The sequence below is a fragment of the Dermochelys coriacea genome, chromosome 9, assembly GCF_009764565.3.
Source record: "Dermochelys coriacea isolate rDerCor1 chromosome 9, rDerCor1.pri.v4, whole genome shotgun sequence".
Lineage (NCBI taxonomy): Eukaryota > Metazoa > Chordata > Testudines > Dermochelyidae > Dermochelys > Dermochelys coriacea.
In genome coordinates this window covers 62,896,670-62,917,261 of record NC_050076.1, presented here as the reverse complement: position 1 = coordinate 62,917,261, position 20,592 = coordinate 62,896,670, and the positions used below count along the sequence as shown (strand labels likewise).

Here is a 20,592-nt window from a genome sequence, read left to right as displayed (position 1 = left end):
CCAGCGTGAACAGGGCAGTGTCTAGAACAGACAGTCTTGTCAGGGCCAGGTTGGGTTTCAGCACAAAGTGGATGCTGTAATCCAATATGGAGTTTACAAGTAAAGGGAAGCCCACAATGAACGTTACAATCAGAAATGGTGTTCACAAAACCAAAGGGAATTCACAGTTTGACACAGACTTATGCCCAATATGTCACACTCCATTTTTAAGGCCTCATGCAAAAACCCTATTATTAAATACCATGACGCTATGCATAGATCTCAAGGGAACTGCCAGTGGCCAGAGTGAGCTGTATGGAGTCCCTGTGCCTCTACAAGTCCTTGCTCTCCAAGGCACTCTCTAGCATGCAGAAAGCAGGAGTCCTCTCCTACTAGCCCCAGAATCGCTCTCAGTGGGGTGCAGGAGATCCACAATGCAGTGGGCTTGGGTACCAAAGTTCATCCATGAAATTATAAAAGGGAAACACTTATATAGAATATCATGCTACGGATGAAGAGTCCAAAGCAGTGGAAAGAACTAATCCATGAAGAGAAAAAGTTATAAACAAGTTTTATTGGGATACAGAAAATAATTAGCACCAATGGATATAACAAATGAAAACAGTGTTTCCCAAAACAGAGTGAAAAATCAGGCCAGGGGATAAAATACTGATAACAAATCAGTGTGTACTTCAGGAAGGTTGATGACAGAGTTCACCATCTGCAATGCATCTTCGATACCAATTCACTGCACTGGGACTCTCCCATTGCTAAAGTGAAACACCTCAAATTCCCAACTGGACTAAATCAAAATCAACTTAAAAGTCTCAGATACATCCATCTCACTTTCTAGATCAATGCTACAAACAAATAAGAACCCATTCTGCAATTGGCTCTGAATGGATGGACCTCTGCATGAAGCCCCTTTGAAGTCGATCGGTCTCTGCATGAGCACAGGGTCCACCAGCATAGATCTGATTGCAGGATCAGGGCCTAAGTATGTGCCAGGAACAGATTTTGATCTGGGTTTCTGGGATCAGTCTCTGGGATTGGCTCCTTCTTAAAAAGTACATTTTAAAAAATATTTCCTGTTATTCATGAAAGTCCGTTCCCCTGCCTTTTTGGAAGCAATTAAAAGGGGAATGAAGTTATCACATTGGAACATGAAAACAATCAATAAACAAGTCAATATTTACCCTACACCCAGAATGCTACCTGAGATCATTTAAAAATTCTGCAATGGAATCAAACATTAGGATATAGACAGCTAAAAATCAGTAATTCAGTCCCACTGCAACCATGATTCTGAAAAATTCTGATAGTGATCCCCCATTTTTTCACCACAGGAGAACGGAAAGGGGCTGGAGAAAAAACAGGTGTACCTACCAACTGTATTTAAAAATGTGAGTAAAAAGAAAAGAGAAACCTCTAGCTACATGCTGTTCATCCTTATAATCCGCAGGAACTCCTGTTCATTCACTTCCCCATCTCCATCCACATCTGCTTCATCAATCATTTCCTGCAGGACAGTAAGGATTCAGAGACCTGATTAGGTGGGCTCAGAGAAGAAGGAATTCATCCCTTCAGAGTTGCAGCACAAGGTCTATGCAACACACACTCAAAATAGGGCTTATATGGGACCTAAGCAGTGCATAGCTCTTGTGCTGGATCTCTACAAAAGGGCAAACTGCACCCAGAAGAAGTACATTAAAGCAGATTAGGGGAGAGGAATGGAAAGGAAAGCAAACGGGGTTTTACTCAAGCAGCTTTCACATCTGAAGTATTCAAAGCACTTACCCTATTTGAAGCTATGCATTGGGTAATATAGTGCTGGGGAAGAAGTTCCTGCTGTATTGCAACAGTGTAAATCCAGAGCACTGCAACTCCACTAAGCCACTGGTGAGGACACAGTGAAGAGTCGGAGTTTAAAAGCTGTAAGAAGTGGCTGCAATAGTGTACGGGCTACTGTGCTCACCCAGAAAAGAGATGTAAATGTCAGACTAAGAAGGAAAAAAAAGATTGCCAGTGGGATTTTTCCTTATCCATGTTGTTATTAAGCACAGATTTCTTGTAATCGTTTTATCAATGAGACCATCTATGGTCAGAAAATATATTACTGGTTCTGCTAATGTCCAGGCATGTTGGTCTAAATTCCTGGAGTTTGATCAATTGTAAAATTCCAACTGCTCTGTCTTTTCAATGCATTACTGACCTGTGATGATTTTTATATAAATACATACAGTTGAGAAGGACTATGACAGTCTAAGTGGTGCAAAAAAGGAGAATTGCAAAGCCAAATGAGAGTAGCCACATATCACAAATGAAACAATGCTCTCATCAGATGAGATGTAACCATGACTGGCCATGATAAATCATACATCACTTTGCATTGCCCATTCATTGCATAGGAACTAAAAAAAGTGAATGACCCTTTTAGGTATATAGAAATGGGAGAGTTCCAGGAAAGATTCCTAAAGCAAAGAGAAAGGTAAGAAAGGAATGTTCCAGTCTTGTCATCTATTAAGGGAATGATTATTGCTTATCTGCACTAAGTAACAAATAATTTGTCACAGCAGATCCTCTGTGTCAAATCCAATATCCTCCCTCCCTCTCTGGCTAATATTTGATGTTTCAGATGAAGGCAGAAATCTCCTCTCATAATCCCCTCTCCCCATTTATAACCCACACACCTCCTGGGTGTGGTGTTCTGTCCCATTCTAGCTTCACTGAGACCACTTAGGCTTTGTCTACCCTAACAGCTTTTAGCGACATGACTGTGTCGCCACAGCTGTTCCGCTAAAATGCGTGCAGTTTAGCCGCTGTTTGTCAGCTCTCCTGCTGACAAAAAACTTGCATCCAGAATGAGCAGTGTTTGCATTGTCAGCAGAAGAGCACTCCTGAAGACAATGCGCTGTTCACACTGGCATTTGACGGGACAAAATTTATTTGTTCAATTGCCAGTGTAGACATAGCCCGAGAGAGAGAGAGAGAGAGAGAGAGAGAGATTAATGCAGGAGTGGGCAAACTTTTTGGTCCTAGGGCCACATCTGGGTATAGAAATTGTATGGCGGGCCATGAATACTCACAAAATTGGGGTTGGGGAGCAGGAAGGGGTGAGGGCTCTGGCTGGGGGTACGGGCTGCAGGTTGGGGCCAAAAATGAAGAGTTCAGAGTAATGGAAGGGGGCTCTGGGCTGGGGTGCAGAGAAGGTACCAGGGGGTGAGGGCTCCAGCTGTGGGTGCGGGGCTGAGGATGAAGGGTTTGGGGTGCAGGAGGTTGCGCCGGGCTGGGATCAAAGTGTTTGGAGGGCAAGAGAGGATCAGGGCTGGGGCAGGGAGTTGGGGCATGGGGGAGTGGCTCAGGGGTTCAGGCTCGGGGCAGCGCTTACCTCAAGCGGCTCCCTAAAGCAGCAGCATGACCCCACTCCGGCTCCTACGCGGAAGCATGGCCAGGCAGTTCTGCTGCGCACTGCCCTGTCTGCAGGTGCTGCCCCTGCAGCTCCCATTGGCCACGGTTCCCAGTCAATGGGAGCTACAGGAGCGGCACTTGGGACAGGGGCAGCATGCGGAGCCCCCTGGTTGCCCCTAGGAGCCGGAGAGGAGACATGCAGCTGCTTTTGGGAGCCGCACGGAGCAGCCCCCAACCCTGCTCCCTGGCTGGAGCGGGGCAAACCCCAGACCTCGCTCCCCAGCGGAAGCTTGAGGGCTAGATTAAAATGGCTGGTGGGCTGGATGTGGACCGCGGGCCATAGTTTGCCCACCCCTGGATTAATGAGTCTGCTCTAAATCCTTAGCTAATAGCCATATGGCTTTTAGCTCATGTGGTAGAGGCTTATCCAGTAAGCTCCAGGTTCGATCCTGCCCACCGACAACGGGGGTCTGTCGGTATTACAAGGGGGGGCTCGTCTGGGATTTGAACTGGGAAGTCTCTGAAGCTCGGGACACATTTCCTCAGTTAGGGGAAGTATGTAACCCACACACCTCCTGGGTGTGGTGTTCTGTCCCATCTAGTGGCACAGAGACCACTTAGAGCAGTGGTCACCAACCTGTCAATCCTAGGGACTCTCCCTAGTCAATTGCAATCTCTGGCAGTGTAGCAAGGCTGCCACTAAGGCAGGCTCCCTGCCTGCCGCGACCCCATGCCACTCCCAGAAGCGGCCAGCATGTCCCCACAGCCCCAGGGAAAGGGAGGATGACAGGGGTCTCCGCGCATTGCTGCTCCTGCCTGCAAGCACCACCCCCACAGCTCCTATTGGCTGGGAATGGGGAACTGTGGCCGGTGGGAGCTTTGGGGGTGGTGCCTGCAGAGAGAGGCAGTGCACAGAGCCACGTGCCCTCTGCTTCCCCTCCCAGGGGCCGCAGAGGCATGTTGGCCCCTTCCCGGAGCGGTGTGGGGCCAGGGCAAGCAGGGAGCCTGCCTTAGCCTCGCTGCGCCGCTGACAGGGAGCCGCCCGTGGTAAGTGCCACCCAGCGGGAGGCCGCACCCCAACCCCCAGCCCTGAGCCCCCTCCCAGAGCCAGCACCCTGAACCCCCTCCCTAACCCTCTGCCCCAGCCCGGTAAAAGTGAGTGAGGGTGGGGGACAGCAAGCGATGGAGAGAGGTGGGGATGGAGTGAGCTGGGCAGGGCTTTGGGGAAGGGGCAGGGCCTCGGGGAAGGGGCGGGATAGATCCTGGGTTGCCCTTAAATTCAAAAAGTGATCTTGGGCATAAAAAGGTTGGAGACCACTGACTTAGAGAGAGAGATTGATTAATGAGTCTAGGCTACAGCTTTAGCTAATAGCCATATAGCTTTTAGCTCATTCGGTAGAGGCTCATGCACTAAGCTCCAGAGGCCCCAGGTTTGATCCTGCCCGCCAATGACCGGGGTCTGTCGGTGTTACATACTCACAAACTAGAGTAGCAATGAGAAGATGCCACTAAGAAGGTAAGATGGATTCAGAACATTGCACAGTTCCCCAATAGCTAAATTAATCTTCCATGAAACAAAGACTCATGACAACATTGTGCAAAGGCAAAGAGATGTACATTACAAACCTGCAGCTCCTCATCTGTGAGGTTTTCCCGAATCTCACCGGCCACACGTTTGAGATTTTGGAAAGAGATTTTGCCAGTTCCATTGTCATCAAAGAGCTTGAAGGCTTTCAGAATGTCCTCTCTGGATTCTGGCTCAGACTTAACAAAGAAGCGCAGAACAATGATACGCAAATGTGAAGGGGAACCACCAGCATTCTAACATCCCTTCTCATGCATATTACTAAGAATCTAAGATAAGAGGATATCTTGGATGGCACCTGGCCACTGCAGAGTTCATTTGTTATCACTATTTTACATTTGCCATTCTCTTTTATTACTTAAGGAAAAGTCATGAACAAAGTTGCAAGAAGAGTATGAGGGACCAAGACTGGAATATCCTGGTAGTGGTCCAAGTTAGGACTGAGGTGGATTAAATCTACTGAGGGAAAGGGCAGATGTCAGAGATGGCACAACAGGTAGGGCTGAAGTGTTTCAGTGGGTCCTGCATAAGGATTTCTCTATGGATGCTAAATTGTTCTTGTTTGTTTGATTTATCGCTTGTTTGTTCATGATTGTCTTTAGCAGCCAACCTGGCTTCCCCCCACCCTTTCTAAAATTATTGAATTCTGGTTAGTATTGAATGGGAAATACTGGACTCTCTTACGTCTTAAGTGCTCTAAATTCCCATCAAAGCCCTTCATGTTAAGGATGCCCAGGATCTTTGTGGATAACCCGATTTACATACCATTTTCTGAGTCATCGCATACAAAAAGGAATCAAAGTTGATCTTCCCTGATCCTTCCTTATCAACTTCTGATATAATTTTCTTCAACTCTTCTTTCTTGGGTTCATACCCAAGGGCCCTTATGGACACCTGCAAACATGGAAAATAGGCTGGCAATGCAAACAGAAGCGAAGAGGGGGAGACAACTGAAACCACACTGCACACTATGAAAAAAAATGGGGATGGAACCACAAGGTGCTACAGCAAGTCAAATAATAAATGCTAGCAAGACAACGGACATGACAAAGAGCAGGTGTCGCAGATGGCCTGCACTGCATATGAAGCAGTTATTCTGGACAAGACCCTGATGTCTTTGACCTTATAAATTTGCTTTTTGGCATTCAGAGTTAAAGCATCCAGTTTACAGCACAATGAATGATACTATACTACACCAAGACCTGAGTCTCTCTACCAATTTTTGAAGTTTCACAATACTCCCTCCTCCCCCCCCCACACACACACATAGTTTAAAATGCTTTTCTCTCCTTTGCTTCTGTGTGACAGTCCCAAAACACACAGGGGAAACTGATTTACCAGCAGAGGAAACAGTGAAACTGACTCTTCCCAAATTGTTGTCAGAAGCGCTATGTAAAGAAATGGAGGGGGGCAGGTATAGAAGAAAATGTTTTTCCTTCTCTAATCTGTTCAATTAGGTCAGACAGAAATGTGACTTTTAAGTGGATAGTGTCCTTTAAATAGTGTATGAGAGTAGAGTGGAGAGTAGAATTTAGTGTTGGTTAAACATGCCAAATCAACAGCCCTGAAAGCTGAATCTGTTTATCTGGAACATAGAAACAGATACAGATTGGACTGCAGCAGTGCAGACTTCCGCCACCCTGCCTTTCCAATGTGTCTCAAACTTTCCCTGGAGGGACTACCGCTAAGAGGTCCGAGCATGTTCAGTCTGCTAGGTCCATTCAAACTGGCACCTCTGCTGAGATGCCAACAAGATCAATGAATGCCACGTATGGTGTGGTTTTCTCCAGTGATTGGGATACCAGGACTGAGACTCTACAAAATTTATGCCATCAAATGGCAATGCCTTTCAGTCTCTATTGCCTTCTGTTGGAGTTGACCCAGCAATCTGGAAGTGAAAAACACTACATCCCATTCCCAAGCTTTTGAACCATCTAATCTCCTCAAACACCTACCAATTATAGATGATTAGGGAAATATTTATTGCACCACTACGGGTTATATACATAGACGGAGATAAAGAATGTGTGTTTCATTTTTACTGCAGTATAACCCCTTAGTTGTAAAGAATCACATACAGTATATTATGCAGTAGTACCTGGTTTCTGGAAACCTCAGAATAAAGTTCCTACTATATAGACTATGTTATCTTAGTGCAGCAAATGTGAATGCAACAGCAAATGTGAATCTTTACTTTGGATATGAAAAAAAGTGGTTTACATGACAGTGGAAGATTTCTTAGACTCTTACCCATAACCACAAAACTGAGTCTCTGGATCCATGTCCCTGATTTGTCTGGTCAGCTATACACGGATGATTGATGTTGGAGAAAAAGGGGGCAGCTGGCAGGGGACCCAGCAGTCAGGTGAGAAGTATGGAGCTGGAGGAAACCCCCTCTTACCAAAATCCCTGAGTTTTTTTGAACACACAAGTTTTTAGCATTGAAAGCTACAGCACTAGACCTGTTTTACTGTCTGCTGCCCTAGGCCTTTTTGCAACAACCACACAGTGCATTTGTGATTTCTTGCTTGCCTTTAAGTCCTTCACATCGACTGTACCGGTGCCATCGGTGTCAAGCAAATCAAAGGCCTCTCGCAACTGCTGTTTCTGTTCTTCAGTGAGTACCAGCTTGGGTGCCACCTTCTTCTTCTTCTGGGTCGCTCCCCCTTCCATCACTTTCTTCAGGTTAGAAGCCTTGGAAACATTTGTACAACAAGAGACCAGGTGGATGACTAGCATTAGGGACCCAGCCGGCCTGACCCATCCCATCTCACAAAGGGCACCTCCCAGGGTATGTCTACATTGCATTATAAACCTGGGTCTGTGGGACCCAAGCCTGTGGACTCAGTGCTTCCAAGCTACACTTGAGCGTCCACACTGCACTGTAAACTGGGCTTAGAATTGCTGGACCCTGGTCTCACAGGCATGCTAATGCATCCATACTGCACTACACAGACCATCTGACTCAGATCTATCTCTTGAGTTGCATCCACACTGCGAAATGGCAGGGCTTGGACCCAAGTCTCAGGGAGACTTTGGCTGTGACCCACCCCCACTAGCAGGGCCTAGGACCCAGGTCTAGAGTGCTCTCTTCTTCTTAGCATATGTGCAACATACCTCAGGCATGTGGCCAGGATTCATCACCGAATTTGGTCCACTGGTTGGATCATTAGCTTCCCCCCAGCTTGGGCTGGGTACTGATGGGGAGCATGAGGTGAACGCTGATCTGTGCCCCCCAGAGCGCTCACTAACTACAGTGACCATACATCCTGTTTTGGCTGGGACTGTCCCCTTTTTAAGCCCTGTCCTGGACATCCTGATTTTTTTTGGCAAAACTGGGCATTTGTCCCAAGTGATGATCAGCTGGAAAGGGCAAGCAGGACAAATGCCTATTTTTGCCAAAAAAATGGGGCATGCCCCCATAATGAGGTGTGGAAGAATGTTCAGGGGGGAAGCGAGCGGTAACACCAGCTCTACACAGTGGGGCTTGAGTGAGCAGTGATGCCAGGTGTCTTTGGCCAGCCCCACACAGGGCCATGGGGACCCCCTAAGGCCAACCCCACGCAGGGTGGGGTGGACCTCCTAAACACCGCGTGGTGTCCTGATTTCTCTTTGGGAAATATGGTCACCCTCCTCCTATCACTGACCTGAGTCAGATCAATGTGTGTGTGTGGAGGGCTGGGGCTCCAACTCGAGTCAGAGGCAGGCTCAGTGACAGATTACCACATGGGCCATGGGGCCCCCTTGCCAATTTGGCGCACCCAGAAAAATCTCCTTCCACTAGGGTTGCGAACTTTCCAATGGCACAAAACCGAACACTGCTGCCCCACTCCCAGCCCTGCCTCTGCTCCGCCCCTTCCCCAAGACTCCGCTCCTGCTCGCTCCATCGCCCTCCTTCTGTCGTTCACTCTGCCCCACCCTCATTCAATTTCACCAGGCTGGGGCAGGAGGTTGCAGTGCAGAAGGTATGGTCTCTGGGTTGGGGGTGTGGGCTCCAAGTGGGGCCAGAAATTAGGGGTTCAGGGTGCAAAGAGGGATCCAGGCTGGGGCAGGGGGTTGGAGTGCAGGAGGAGGTGAGGGCTCTGGCTGGGGATGTGGGCTTTAGGGTGGGGCTGAGGATGAGGAGTTTGGGAGGCAGGAAGGGGCTCTGGGCTGGGGCAGGTTGTTGGGGCATGGAAGGGAGTGCAGGCTCCAGCTGGGCGTATGGTCTATGAGCTGAGACCGGGGATGAGGGGTTTGGGATGCAGGAGGGGACTCAGGGCTGGGGCAGGGGCTTGTGGTGTTGAGGGGGGTGCAAGGTGCGGACTCCGGGAGGGAGTTTGGATGTGGGAGGGGACTCTGGGCTGGGGTAGGGGGTTGAGGTGCGGGGAGTGAGAGCTCTGTCTGGGGGTAGGGCCAGGATGAGGAGTTTAGGGTGCAGGAGCGGGCTCCCGGCTGGGCCAGGGGGTTGGGGTGCAGGGTCCTGGTGGCACTTACCACAGCTCCCAGGAAAAGGCCACCAGGTCCCTGCAGCCCCTAGGCACATGGGCAGCCAGGGAGGCTCTGCATGCTGCCCTTGTGCCTGCAGGCACCCTCCCCCCAGCTCCCATTGGTCATGGTACCTAGCCAATGGGAGCTGTGGAGCCAGCACTAAGGGTGGGAGCAGCACAGGGAGCCTTCCTAGCCACACACATCTAGGGGCCGTACGGACCTGGCAGCTGCTTCTGGGAGTTGCACGGAGCTAAAGCAGGCTCCCTGCCTGCCCTAGCGCCGGGCTCCCATTGTGCCACCGACAGGACTTTTAACGGCTGGAGCTGCCAGGGTCCCTTTTCGACCAGGGTGTTGCAGTCAAAGACTGAACGCTGGCAACCTACCTTCCGCTGTGGCCGCGGGCTGGAGGAGCTCTCGCTCTCCACCGTGGCCCAGGGGCTGCGGCAGGGTACAGAGCTTCTCGGGGCTACGGGAGGGCAGTGGAAAGGAGCAAGTGGGGATGAGGCCACGGGGAAAGGGGCAGAACAGGGTAGGGCTGCTGGGGGAGGTGGCAGAACAGGGTGGGGCCGTGGGGGAAGGGGCGGAACGGGGTGGGGTTGTGGGGGAAGGGGCGGAATGGGGCGGGGTTGTGGGTGGAACGGGGTGGGGCCGTGGGGGAAGGGGCGGAATGGGGCGGGGTTGTGGGGGAAGGGGCGGAATGGGGCGGGGTTGTGGGGGAAGGGGTGGGGCTGTGGGTGGAACGGGGCGGGGCCGCGGGGAAGGGGTGGAATGGGGCGGGGTTGTGGGGGAAGGGACGGAATGGGGCGGGGTTGTGGAGGAAGGGGTGGGGCTGTGGGGGAAGGGGCAGAATGGGGCGGGGTTGTGGGGGAAGGGGTGGGGCTGTGGGTGGAATGGGGCGGGGCCGCGGGGAAGGGGCGGAATGGGGCGGGGTTGTGGGGGAAGGGGCGGGATGGGGCGGGGTTGTGGGGGTAGGGGTGGGGCTGTGGGTGGAACAGGGTGGGGTTGTGGGGGAAGGGGCGGAATGGGGCGGGATTGTGGGGGAAGGGGTGGGGCTGTGGGTGGAACAGGGTGGGGTTGTGGGGGAAGGGGCGGAATGGGGCGGGATTGTGGGGGTAGGGGTGGGGCTGTATGTGGAACGGGGCGGGGCCGCGGGGAAGGGGCGGAATGGGGCGGGGTTGTGGGGGAAGGGGCGGAATGGGGCGGGGTTGTGGGGGAAGGGGTGGGGCTGTATGTGGAACGGGGCGGGGCCGCGGGGAAGGGGCGGGATGGGGCGGGGTTGTGGGGGTAGGGGTGGGGCTGTGGGTGGAACGGGGCGGGGCCGCAGGGAAGGGGCGGAACAGGGTGGGGCCGTGGGGGAAGGGGCGGGATGGGGCGGGGCTGTGGGTGGAACAGGGCGGGGTTGTGGGGAAGGGGCGGAACAGGGTGGGGCCGTGGGGGAAGGGGCGGAATGGGGCGGGGCGGGGCCGCGGGGAAGGGGAAGGGGGCGGAACGGCGCGGGGCCCTGGGCGAGGCAGCAGGTCTAACCGGCGGCAGGGGAGCGCGGGCCCAGGGTTCCCTAGCGGCGGCCCCCACTAGCTCCGGCCCCGGGCCTCAGGAGACCTTTCTCCGCCTCTGGGCAGGCTCAGCGAGCAGCGTGGACGCGCCCTAGGGACCGGGGCAGGGTCCCGTATCTCCCCCTCCCTACTCACCATCCCGCCCGCTCCCGGCAGGGGCAACAGGCCGACAACAATCCCACCCCATCCCATTGGCTAATCCGGTCCCTGCCGGTACTATGGCAACGAAAGGCGGAGACCACTCTGCGTGGCGATTGGCCGAGGTGCGGAGTGGGCGGGGCGCCAGGAGCGGCGCTGACTGGCTGAAGCGGCGGTGACGCACCTTAGGGAAGCCCCTGGGGCTCCCGGGAGCTGGCGGTGGCGGGGCTGCGAGCTCAGCCCCGGGAAGCGCCGATCGGCCTGGGCTGGGGGTCGGGGGTGCGGCGAGGCGTCCCCTGTGCCTGCGCAGCTCGTTCTGGGAACAGCATTGCCGTGCTCTGGGGCCGTCTCCTTCCCCGCCCCCCATCCCGGCGGGCTGCGAGCGGGGCGCTCCGCGGGCAGCCCAGGCCGGGTCTCTCTGGGGGTTTCGGTGCGTACGGGTTGCTTCCGTCAGGGCCTGGAGAGAAACTCGGGTACAAGAAGGTCAATGAAATTAACGGGAATCTGCTCCTGCTGCATTCTGTGGGCAGGGCATGCAGGCGGACGGACAGCCGCCCAGGGAAGCTGCACTCTCTCCCCTCCGCTGCCGAGCGAGAAGCGTCTTTCCTGCCTGTGCCCCCTGCCACCAGCCTTTTAACAGGCGGATCCCCAGGGAGACTCCTTCCCGAGAGGCGAGTACCCAGAGCAGTGTCTGATCGCGACCCTGCCTGGTGATGCCGCAGAAGACAAGCTGAGGACTAATTAGACGGACAAACCGTGCCTTTGTGATGGGCCTGCTCACAGCTTTGTGCGAGCGCTGGTTTCCCCTGCACTTCTCACCCAATAAGAGGGAAATTTGATGGAAATAACCTCTACCAAGTGAGCTTTACTGGAGGACTACAGCAAAATATACAGGAAACCTCTCTGGGAAGTAGAGGCCGCTCTCTGGTTACGTGACAGGTTTTGTACTCGAAGTTCTGTATTCTTTTTTCCTTTAAAGAGGCGGGGTGGAGCTGCTATGTTTAAACTTGAATTTAAACCAGCTGTGTTTCGGTTGTTAGGCTGTGCATGCATCCTGTGCTGTGTGAATAGGCAGCATAGCAAGATGTACTGGAATCATGTCATCTGTAAGCTTCAGAGATTGTGATACTTCTCTAACTACAAAAACAATGAAGAGTCCTTGTGGTGTCTTACCAAGTGGAGGGTGAGTGCTACTCCCCTCGGTAAGACAACTCCCATCTTTTCATGTGCTGTATATTTATTCCTACCTACTGTTTGTTTTTTTTCACTCCATGCATTTGATGATGTGTGTTATAGCCCACAAAAGCTTATGCCCAAATAAATTTGTTAGTCTCTAAGGTGCCACAAGGACCCCTTGTTGTTTTTGCTGATACAGACTAACACAGCTACCTGTCTGAAACCTTTTCTAACAGTGCAGCTGATGGAGAGAGTACAAGATAAACTTTTAGAAACTCAGCATGCTGCATTACTTGTATTGCAGAGGAGATGGAATTTCAGAAGTGTTGCAGTCTTGTATAGGAGAATGTGAATAGAGGTTTCAGGATAGAGGACATATGGGGCAAATTCTGCACTGACTTATACCCTCCGCAGGAGTGGGCTGGATGAAGTACACGCCTGGCCGCTGGTACCTGCTTCCTCTCGGGATCCATCTGTATGATCGTGCCATTTAATAATGGGATGAGGCTAAAAAACTGAATTCCTGCCTCTGCTGCATAGACATTTGAAATCTCATGGCATTTTCTGTAAGAGTAGATGCATTTCTGAGTAAGAACGGGTTTCAGAGTAGCAGCCGTGTTAGTCTGTATCTGCAACAAGAAAAAGAGGACTTGTGGCACCTTAGAGACTAACAAATTTATTATACATGATGCGTGATACATGATGAAGTGAGCTATAGCTCATGAAAGTTTATGCTCAAATAAATTTGTTAGTCTCTAAGGTGCCACAAGTACTCCTTTTCTTTTTTCTGAATAAGAGCGAGGGAAGGCTGAGGGAGAGGTCAGCAGTACAGATGGTGCATGCAGAATCATTAAATACTGGGTGATCAAATCTTTTTCATGTGTAACTTATTTACATAAGTCTCCTTATGTAACTTGTAAGTGCTTCTCACATTTAACTGAAAATGAGTTTACTTTTTAAGCACTCATGTAATTAGGCTCTTCTGCCACTTGAGAGCACCAGAATACGTTATGTTCCTCCTAATTCTGGCAACACACACACTGCTCCAGTCTCATACAGGCAGACAGGAAGACTTCTTTAAATGAAGGTTTTTAAATCAAATTAAACTTGAAAATGAACACAATCATTTCAGTATGCCTTGTATGATTTATTTTTATATTAACTTTATTTCTACACTGTCCCCTCTTGGAAGGATGGAAGTTAACAGTTTAGCAGCTGCATAGGGAAAAGTTGGTTATACACTACTGATTCCTGGGGAAGGTGTGGGGATAGGGTAGGCTTTGGGCAGTCAAGAAGCAGTTCAAGCTTTTGGCAGGATGGGAATGAATCTCCCCCTTGTGGATGTGGTGGAGGCAACTTTATTTGGGGAGGAAGGGAGACTTGGGTTCCCATGCTAAGGCTAGGCCTGAGGCCCATTGGGTGGTAGAATTGGTGTTGGCAGGCAGCTCCTGAGGTTGCTGGTGCAGTGGGACAATGTTACGGGGTTGGCAGGCTGCAGCTAATGTGACTTGCCCTAGAGGCCTCGGGCCACTAGGGATTCCTTGCCTAACATTGGGGTTCTAAGGATAGGGATCCCCAGTCTAGAATTACATCTGTGGCAGCAGAGATCCTCAAGATGGGGTCAGGGTTACTAATAGATTCATAGATATTAAGGTCAGAAGGGACCATTATGATCATCTAGTCTGACCTCCTGCACAATGCAGGCCACAGAATCTTACGCACCCACTCCTGCAAAAAACCTCTCACTTATGTCTGAGCTACTGAAGTCCTCAGATTATGGTTCAAAGACTTCAAGGAGCAGAGAATCCTCCAGCAAGTGACCCCGTGCCCCATGCTACAAAGGAAGGCAAAAAACCTCCAGGGCCTCTTCCAATCTGCCCTGGAGGAAAATTCCTTCCTCCCCCCAAATATGGCGATCAGCTAAACCCTGAGCATATGGGCAAGATTCATCAGCCAGATACCCAGGAAAGAATTCTCTGCAGTAACTCAGATCCCACCCCATTAACATCCCATCACAGGTCAGTGGGCCTATTTACCTTGAATATTATAGTTGAGGTTATTTTTTCCAATGTACATTACTTTACATTTATCTACATTAAATTTCATTTGCCATTTTGTTGCCCGATCACTTAGTTTGGTGAGATCTTTTTGAAGTTCTTCACAGTCTGCTTTGGTCTTGACTATCTTGAGCAGTTTAGTATCATCTGCAAACTTTGCCACCTCACTGTTTACCCCTTTCTCCAGATCGTTTATGAATAAGTTGAATAGGATTGGTCCTAGGACTGACCTTTGAGGAACACCACTAGTTACCCCTCTCCATTTTGAAAACTTACTATTTATTCCTACCCTTTGTTCCCTGTCTTTTAACCAGTTCTCAATCCATGAAAGGATCTTCCCTCTTATCCCATGACAACTTAATTTACGTAAGAGCTTTGGTGAGGGACCTTGTCAAAGGCTTTCTGGAAATCTAAGTACACTATGTCTACTGGATCCCCCTTGTACACGTTTGTTGACCCCCTCAAGGAACTCTAATAAATTAATAAGACATGATCTCCCTTTACAGAAGCCATGTTGACTTTTGTGCAACAATTTATGTTCTTTTACGTGTTTGACAATTTTATTCTTTACTATGGTTTCAACTAATTTGCCTGGTTCTGATGTTAGACTTATTGCTCTGTAATTGCCAGGATCACCTCTAGAGCCCATCTTAAATGTTGGTGTTACATTAGCTATCTTCTAGTTATTGGGTACAGTAGCTGATTTAAAGAATAGGTTACAAACCATAGTTCTGCAATTTCACATTTGAGTTCTTTCAGTACTCTTGGGTGAATGCCCACTGATCCCTGTGACTTGTTACTGTTAAGTTTCTCAATTAATTCCAAAACCTCTTCTAGTGGCACTTCAATCTGTGACAATTCCTCAGATTTGTCACCTATAGAAGATGTCTCAGGTTTGGGAATCTCCCTAACATCCTCAGCTGTGAAGACTGAAGCAAAGAATTCATTTAGATTCTCTGAGATGACTATCATCTTTAAGTGCTCCTTTTGTATCTCGATTGTCCAGGGGCCCCTGGTTGTTTAGCCTGCTTCTGATGTACTTAAACATTTTGTTATTACCATTTGAGTTTTTGGCTAGCTGTTCTTCAAACTCCTTTTTGGCTTTTCTTATTAAAATTTTTACATTTAATTTGGCAGTGTTTATGCTGCTTTCTATTGGCCAAGGTCATACCTGGCAACAGTACAGCTCCTAGAGCAAGGTTAGGACTCCCTGGACTCAGGTTAGGGTTACCAAGGGTAGGGGTCCCTAGACTGTGGCCAGTAGGGTTTGTGGTGCTACGGTTATGTTTACTAAGGATAGGACACCCTGGACTAGGGTTAGAGTTACTTATCATAGGCCCCTAGGAGCTAGATTTAGGCCTCAAGCCAGTAGGGCTTCCCCGATTAGTATTACAGTTATTAAGGCTTGGGATCACCAGGCTAAGAATAGAACAATAGCCAGTAGTGACACTCAAGCTAGGGTTAGGCTTACTAATGGTAGGTCTCTCTAGAGTAGGGTTACACCTGGGGTCTGTATAACTCCCCAGGCTAGAGTTAGCCTTACCAAGGGTAATGGTCCCTTTCTTAGGGTTACGAAGGGTAGGGATCCCTGGCCTATGGTTAGGTCTGGGCCCAGTAGGGCTTCTGGCACTAGAGTTAGGGTTGCTAAGGGTAGGACTCCACAGGCCAGGGTTAGGCCTGTGGCCAAGAGGGATCCTCCGGCTAAGGTTAGTGTTACTAAGGCAGGCCTCTGTGGGCTAGGGCTATGCCTGAGGTCACTAAGCCTCCCCGGGCTAGGGTTAGCATCACCAAGGGTAAAGGTTCCCAACTTATGTTTAGGCCTTGAGCCTGAAGGGATCCCTGGACTAGAGTTAGGGTGACTAAGGGCAGGGTTCCCTGGGCCAAGGTTAGGGTGATAAAGGGTATGGGTCTCTGGGCTAGGGTTAGGCCTCAGGTCAGTAGGGCTTCCCACCCTTGGGTTTGGGTAACTCTGGGTAGGATTCTCCAGGCTAGGATTGGCTTTATTATGGATGGGGTCCTTGTGCTAGAGTTAGGCCTGGAGCCAGCTGGGCTCCCCAGGTTAGGATTACAATTACTTAGGGTAGAGGCCCTATGGTAGGACTCCCTGGGCTAGGATTATGGTTACTAAGAATAGGCATTGGGTCAGTAGGGATTCCCAACCTAGGGTTAGGCTTACTAAGGATTGGGCTCTGCAGGCTGGGTTTAGATCTGGGGCCAGTAGGACATCCCAGGCTAGAGTTAGAGACCCAAGGATAGGGTTTCTTAGGCTGGGATTAGGCCTGTGGCCAGTAGAGTTTCCCAGGCTAGAATTAAGCTTGGGGCCAGTAGGGCTCTCAATATACAGGTGAGGGTTACTAGGAATGGGTCACTAGAGCTTGCCAGGCTAGGGTTAGGAGGACTAAAGGTAGAGATCCCTGGCCTAGGATGAGGCTTGTGGCCAGTACAGATCCTCAAGATAGGGATAGGGTTACTAATGGTAGGCCTCTCTAGGCTAGGATTACACCTGGGGTCAGTAGGGCTCCCTAGCCTAAAGTTAGGGTTACTAAGGGTAAGCTTCTGTGGGCTAGGTTTAGGCCTAGGAGTATAACAGCTTCCTGGGCTAGGTTTAAGATTCCTAATTGTATCAATTCCCTAACAAAATGAGAGGCTTTATGTGAGCTTGTGCAGGAGAGGGTGGGGGTAGAACAAGATGCACATTTTGGGGAAAAATCTGGGACAGGGCATGTGCAGGGATCACCCTGTAGAATAATTCATGTAGGTCGCAAGTGCACACAGACGTAACTGGGAGTGCTAGGGACTGGAGGCTGCTTGTGAGCCATCCAGACTGGAGGCTACAGCAGCAAAGCAGTATAATGGGCACCCCAGGTAAGAGGGCTGGGGTGATGCAGCTATTCACCAATCTAGATTGTACCCTGGGTATGTCACAAGAGGTCCCTGGGGGCAGCAGAGGGTGCAGGATGGGGTGGCTATACTGTATTATGGATGGTATGAGGTGACAGAAGATAAGGGATTGGAGACTGGGATGGATGGGTTTTTTTTTTTTTTTAAATATGAAGGAGGGATAGCTCAGTGGTTTGAGCATTGGCCTGCTTAAACCCAGGGTTGTGAGTTCAATCCTTGAGGGGGCTATTTAGGGATCAGGGCAAAAATTGGGGATTGGTCCTACTTTGAGCAGGGGGTTGACCTCCTGAGGTCCCTTCCTGATATTCTATGGCTATACTATATAATGGGTGTTAGGAGCAGGAGACTGTTAGGATATGTATGGGTTAAGTAGAGACCTGGGAAACTGCTAATGTGCTGACATGGCCTTAGAGGACAAAGGCATAAGAAGGCTGTAGTTCTTTGTTTAATAAATAAGTTGCCATATTTTGCCCTTCCCTGTAGCTTGTAAGGATTGGTAAGTGTTGCAGCTGCATAAGAAATGTGAGGATCTAAAGGATACCTTTTGGGTAAAGCAGTGTTATCTCCTCCTCCCTTCCTTTCCCAGCTACATAAACAAGCCCTGGCTTATGGCCCCTTCCTCCCTCCCCTGAGAATTGCTGACCAGGGACATTTGTGGCTACCAATTGTTACAAAGAAATTTTATTTTCAAGGTAAAATGCCTGTGTAATATGTAGGGTGGGTTTACTACCGAAATGGGTGTTTTTATTACTTAAGGGTTTTTTGGGGTGTTGTAATGGATGTAGGCACGTACATACTAAAACAAAAAGAATCTGTTATCAATTCAGTGCTTACTGGACAATTGGGTCCAGGGGAACAAGTATGACAAAGAAGCCCACACTTGTTTCCGCCTCTGGGTCAACCTGCTCTTTCTTCCAACAGAGACGACAAGGGATCATGACCAGGCTGACTATGTTGCATAATAGATGCTATGGGGCAGAGGAGGGGGAAGAAGACTGACAAGGTGGCTATTCTGCATAATAGATGGGGCAGCTATACTGTATAATGAATGCTAGGGGGTGGCAGAGGGCTGGGGTTGCCATACTGTGTAATGGACACTCACGTGCTGCAGAGAGTGAGTGATGGCACAATTATACTGCACAGTGGACAGTAGGGGGCAGCAGAGGACAAGGGGCAAGGTAGCTATACTGTGTAATGTGTGCTAGGGGGCAGCCAAGGGTGAAGGACAGATGCTGGGGCAGCTAAACTGTATGAGCGCTAGAGGGCAGCAGAGGGCAAGGGACCAGAGGATGGAGCAGCTATGGGTGCTAGAGGATGAGGGACCAGGATGGCTATCTTGTACAGTGGGTGCTAGGGAGCACCAGAGGGTGAGCGTAAAGGGGTTTACTCACCACAGGGGACGTCTCCTTGTGGCTGGGTCTAAGAATCCGCTCTCATAGAATCTAATGCCCCTTCCATCACTCGCTTCCCCCGCTTGCTCTCCAGGATTCAGCTTGCTGTCTCTTTGCGACAAACTGCTTATAACCCATCTCAGGGAGTCTTCAGAGCAACTTCCACATCTGTACCACTTTCCCAGTGGCCAGTATGGGGACCTAGGCCTTCCTCCTACTCCAGGTTCTGGCCGAGGGACGCTATGCAACTGTAGTCTGCTCAAGCTCTGACCCTGTTGCGGTTTCCCTCGGCTCTTTCATACCTCTCTTCTCAGTAGACTCGGAGTAGCTATGAGCCTCCACAGTGGAGCCTCTTCTGCTCACATTTCTTGCTTTGATACAAACCCCTGCTTACTCCTGCCCAGATGGGCTCCATCTTCAATTAGTCCTTGTCAGTCAAGCCTAAATCTTCCTCCAAGTGTAGCCTATCAGGTTAATTAGTCCCTGCTGAGCCATGTTAACCCCTTCAGGGCTGGTGTGGTGTTAACACCCCATCACTTGCTCTCCCCTCAAGACTGCAGCCCTCAGGGGCATGGATGCATTTGCCAGAGCTGGGCCTGCAGTCATCTCACTCCTGCTCTAGTTCCCTCATCAAGAGCAGTGCTTCTCTTCCATGGTGTTCCAGTACTTCTCCCAGCATGGTTGTGAGGCCTGGGTTCCCACTGCAGTGTGGATGCCCAAGCTTGGGCTTGGAACTATGAGTCCATTAGCTTGAGTCCCTCAGCTCTAGGCTTAGTGTCCAGTCTAGACATACCTATGGAGGGCAACCCTGGTAAACCCCCCAGGCACATTCCAGCTCCTTACACAACAACAGCTGCTTCACATAACCTGTGGTTCTGGTCCCATTGCCAACAAAAGAGCCAAGAGGCAAGGCCTTCTTGACTAGTGGCAGCCTGACTTTCACGACAAGCAGAGCTCTTAAGTGTACTACATTTCAGCTGAAGCGGGCTCCCACATTAGAGGAAAAGGAGACACCTTCATGGAAATGCCCTTTCTCTCAGAAAAAGGTTCACTGGGTCCACAGTCACAGCTCAACCACTCTACTTCCCAGAGCTTGTTACTCAGCAAAAACATCATACATCTCCCTTAGGTGGCAATCAAGTATTAGCCACCTCATTTTACAAATAAGATTACTGAGAAATTGAACAAATTCACTTCTAGCAGAGCTAAGAATAAAGCTGAGCCAGTTTGCTTTCATACTGCCCCTTACACTGAATCTGAATATGCTGCCTGTAACTGTTGCTCTTACTACTACATCATACTCCTCTCTCTCCCGGAGCTGGGAATACAGGCCAGAATGTCTGACTCCTATTCCTGCTTGAATCACAAGACCACAGCCATCTCAGACAGCTGAGAATTAAACAGAGTCCTTAGTTCAAAGGGTCTACAGATGTGTGTGTGTGTGTGTGAGAGAGACTTCCCCGTCCAGGGGCGTGCGTGTGTGTGTGTGTGAGAGAGAGAGAGAGAGAGAGAGAGAGTGGTCTCAGAGCGTGTGTGTCTCTCTCTCTCTTTCTCCTCTAGTGGCTGCTCCAAAGAAGGTTACTGTAGCTCAAGTAAAAAGAAAAGGAGTACTTGTGGCACCTTAGAGACTAACAAATTTATTAGAGCATAAGCTTTCGTGAGCTACAGCTCACTTCATCGGATGCATTTGGTGGAAAAAACTAGCTCAAGTAGTAACACTCTTGCTGAGAATATAGAAGTGCAGTGTTCAAATGGTGCTGAGGAGCTGGGGTGGTGCCTGGTAGTGACACATGGTAACACACATAGTTTTAAAAAGGAGTTTGTATGAATTAAACAGAGAGAATGTCCTTAAACGTTTTACAGTAGCAAACCATCATAATCTGCAAATTATGGCACGGTGAACAAACAAGTGTTCCCAATTTCAGACATTTTTC

At 50.0% G+C, this 20,592-nt stretch overlaps 1 protein-coding gene across 6 annotated transcripts; it reads right to left on the bottom strand.

Moving 5' to 3' along the window:
* Positions 1-533: 533 nt before the first annotated feature.
* On the bottom strand, positions 534-19,065 carry LOC119861858 (centrin-2-like). 6 transcript variants are annotated; one of them, XM_043492552.1, is made up of 5 exons: positions 18,961-19,065; positions 7,505-7,666; positions 5,738-5,866; positions 5,014-5,151; positions 534-1,498 (listed from the first exon to the last, which is right to left on the bottom strand). In XM_043492552.1, the coding sequence occupies exons 2-5, from the start codon at positions 7,643-7,645 to the stop codon at positions 1,412-1,414; spliced, it is 495 nt and encodes a 164-aa protein (XP_043348487.1). In that variant the 5' UTR covers positions 7,646-7,666; positions 18,961-19,065; the 3' UTR covers positions 534-1,411. The 6 variants fall into 6 exon arrangements, with proteins under 6 accessions (XP_043348487.1, XP_043348488.1, XP_038273477.1 ...); XM_043492553.1 differs by lacking the exon at positions 18,961-19,065 and adding an exon at positions 18,659-18,865; XM_038417549.2 differs by lacking the exon at positions 18,961-19,065 and adding an exon at positions 11,131-11,182.
* Between the last annotated feature and the right edge of the window lie 1,527 nt (positions 19,066-20,592).

Excerpts from the sequence above, each read along its gene's own strand:
- LOC119861858 (XM_038417547.2), bottom strand. The coding sequence starts at position 7,780 with ATGCAATGTAGACATACCCTGGGAGGTGCCCTTTGTGAGATGGGATGG. Across the intron at positions 5,152-5,737 it reads ATGCGATGACTCAGAAAATG|TCTGAGCCAGAATCCAGAGA; the intron begins GTATGTAAATCG and ends TTCTTTGTTAAG. Across the intron at positions 1,499-5,013 it reads TCACAGATGAGGAGCTGCAG|GAAATGATTGATGAAGCAGA; the intron begins GTTTGTAATGTA and ends ACTGTCCTGCAG.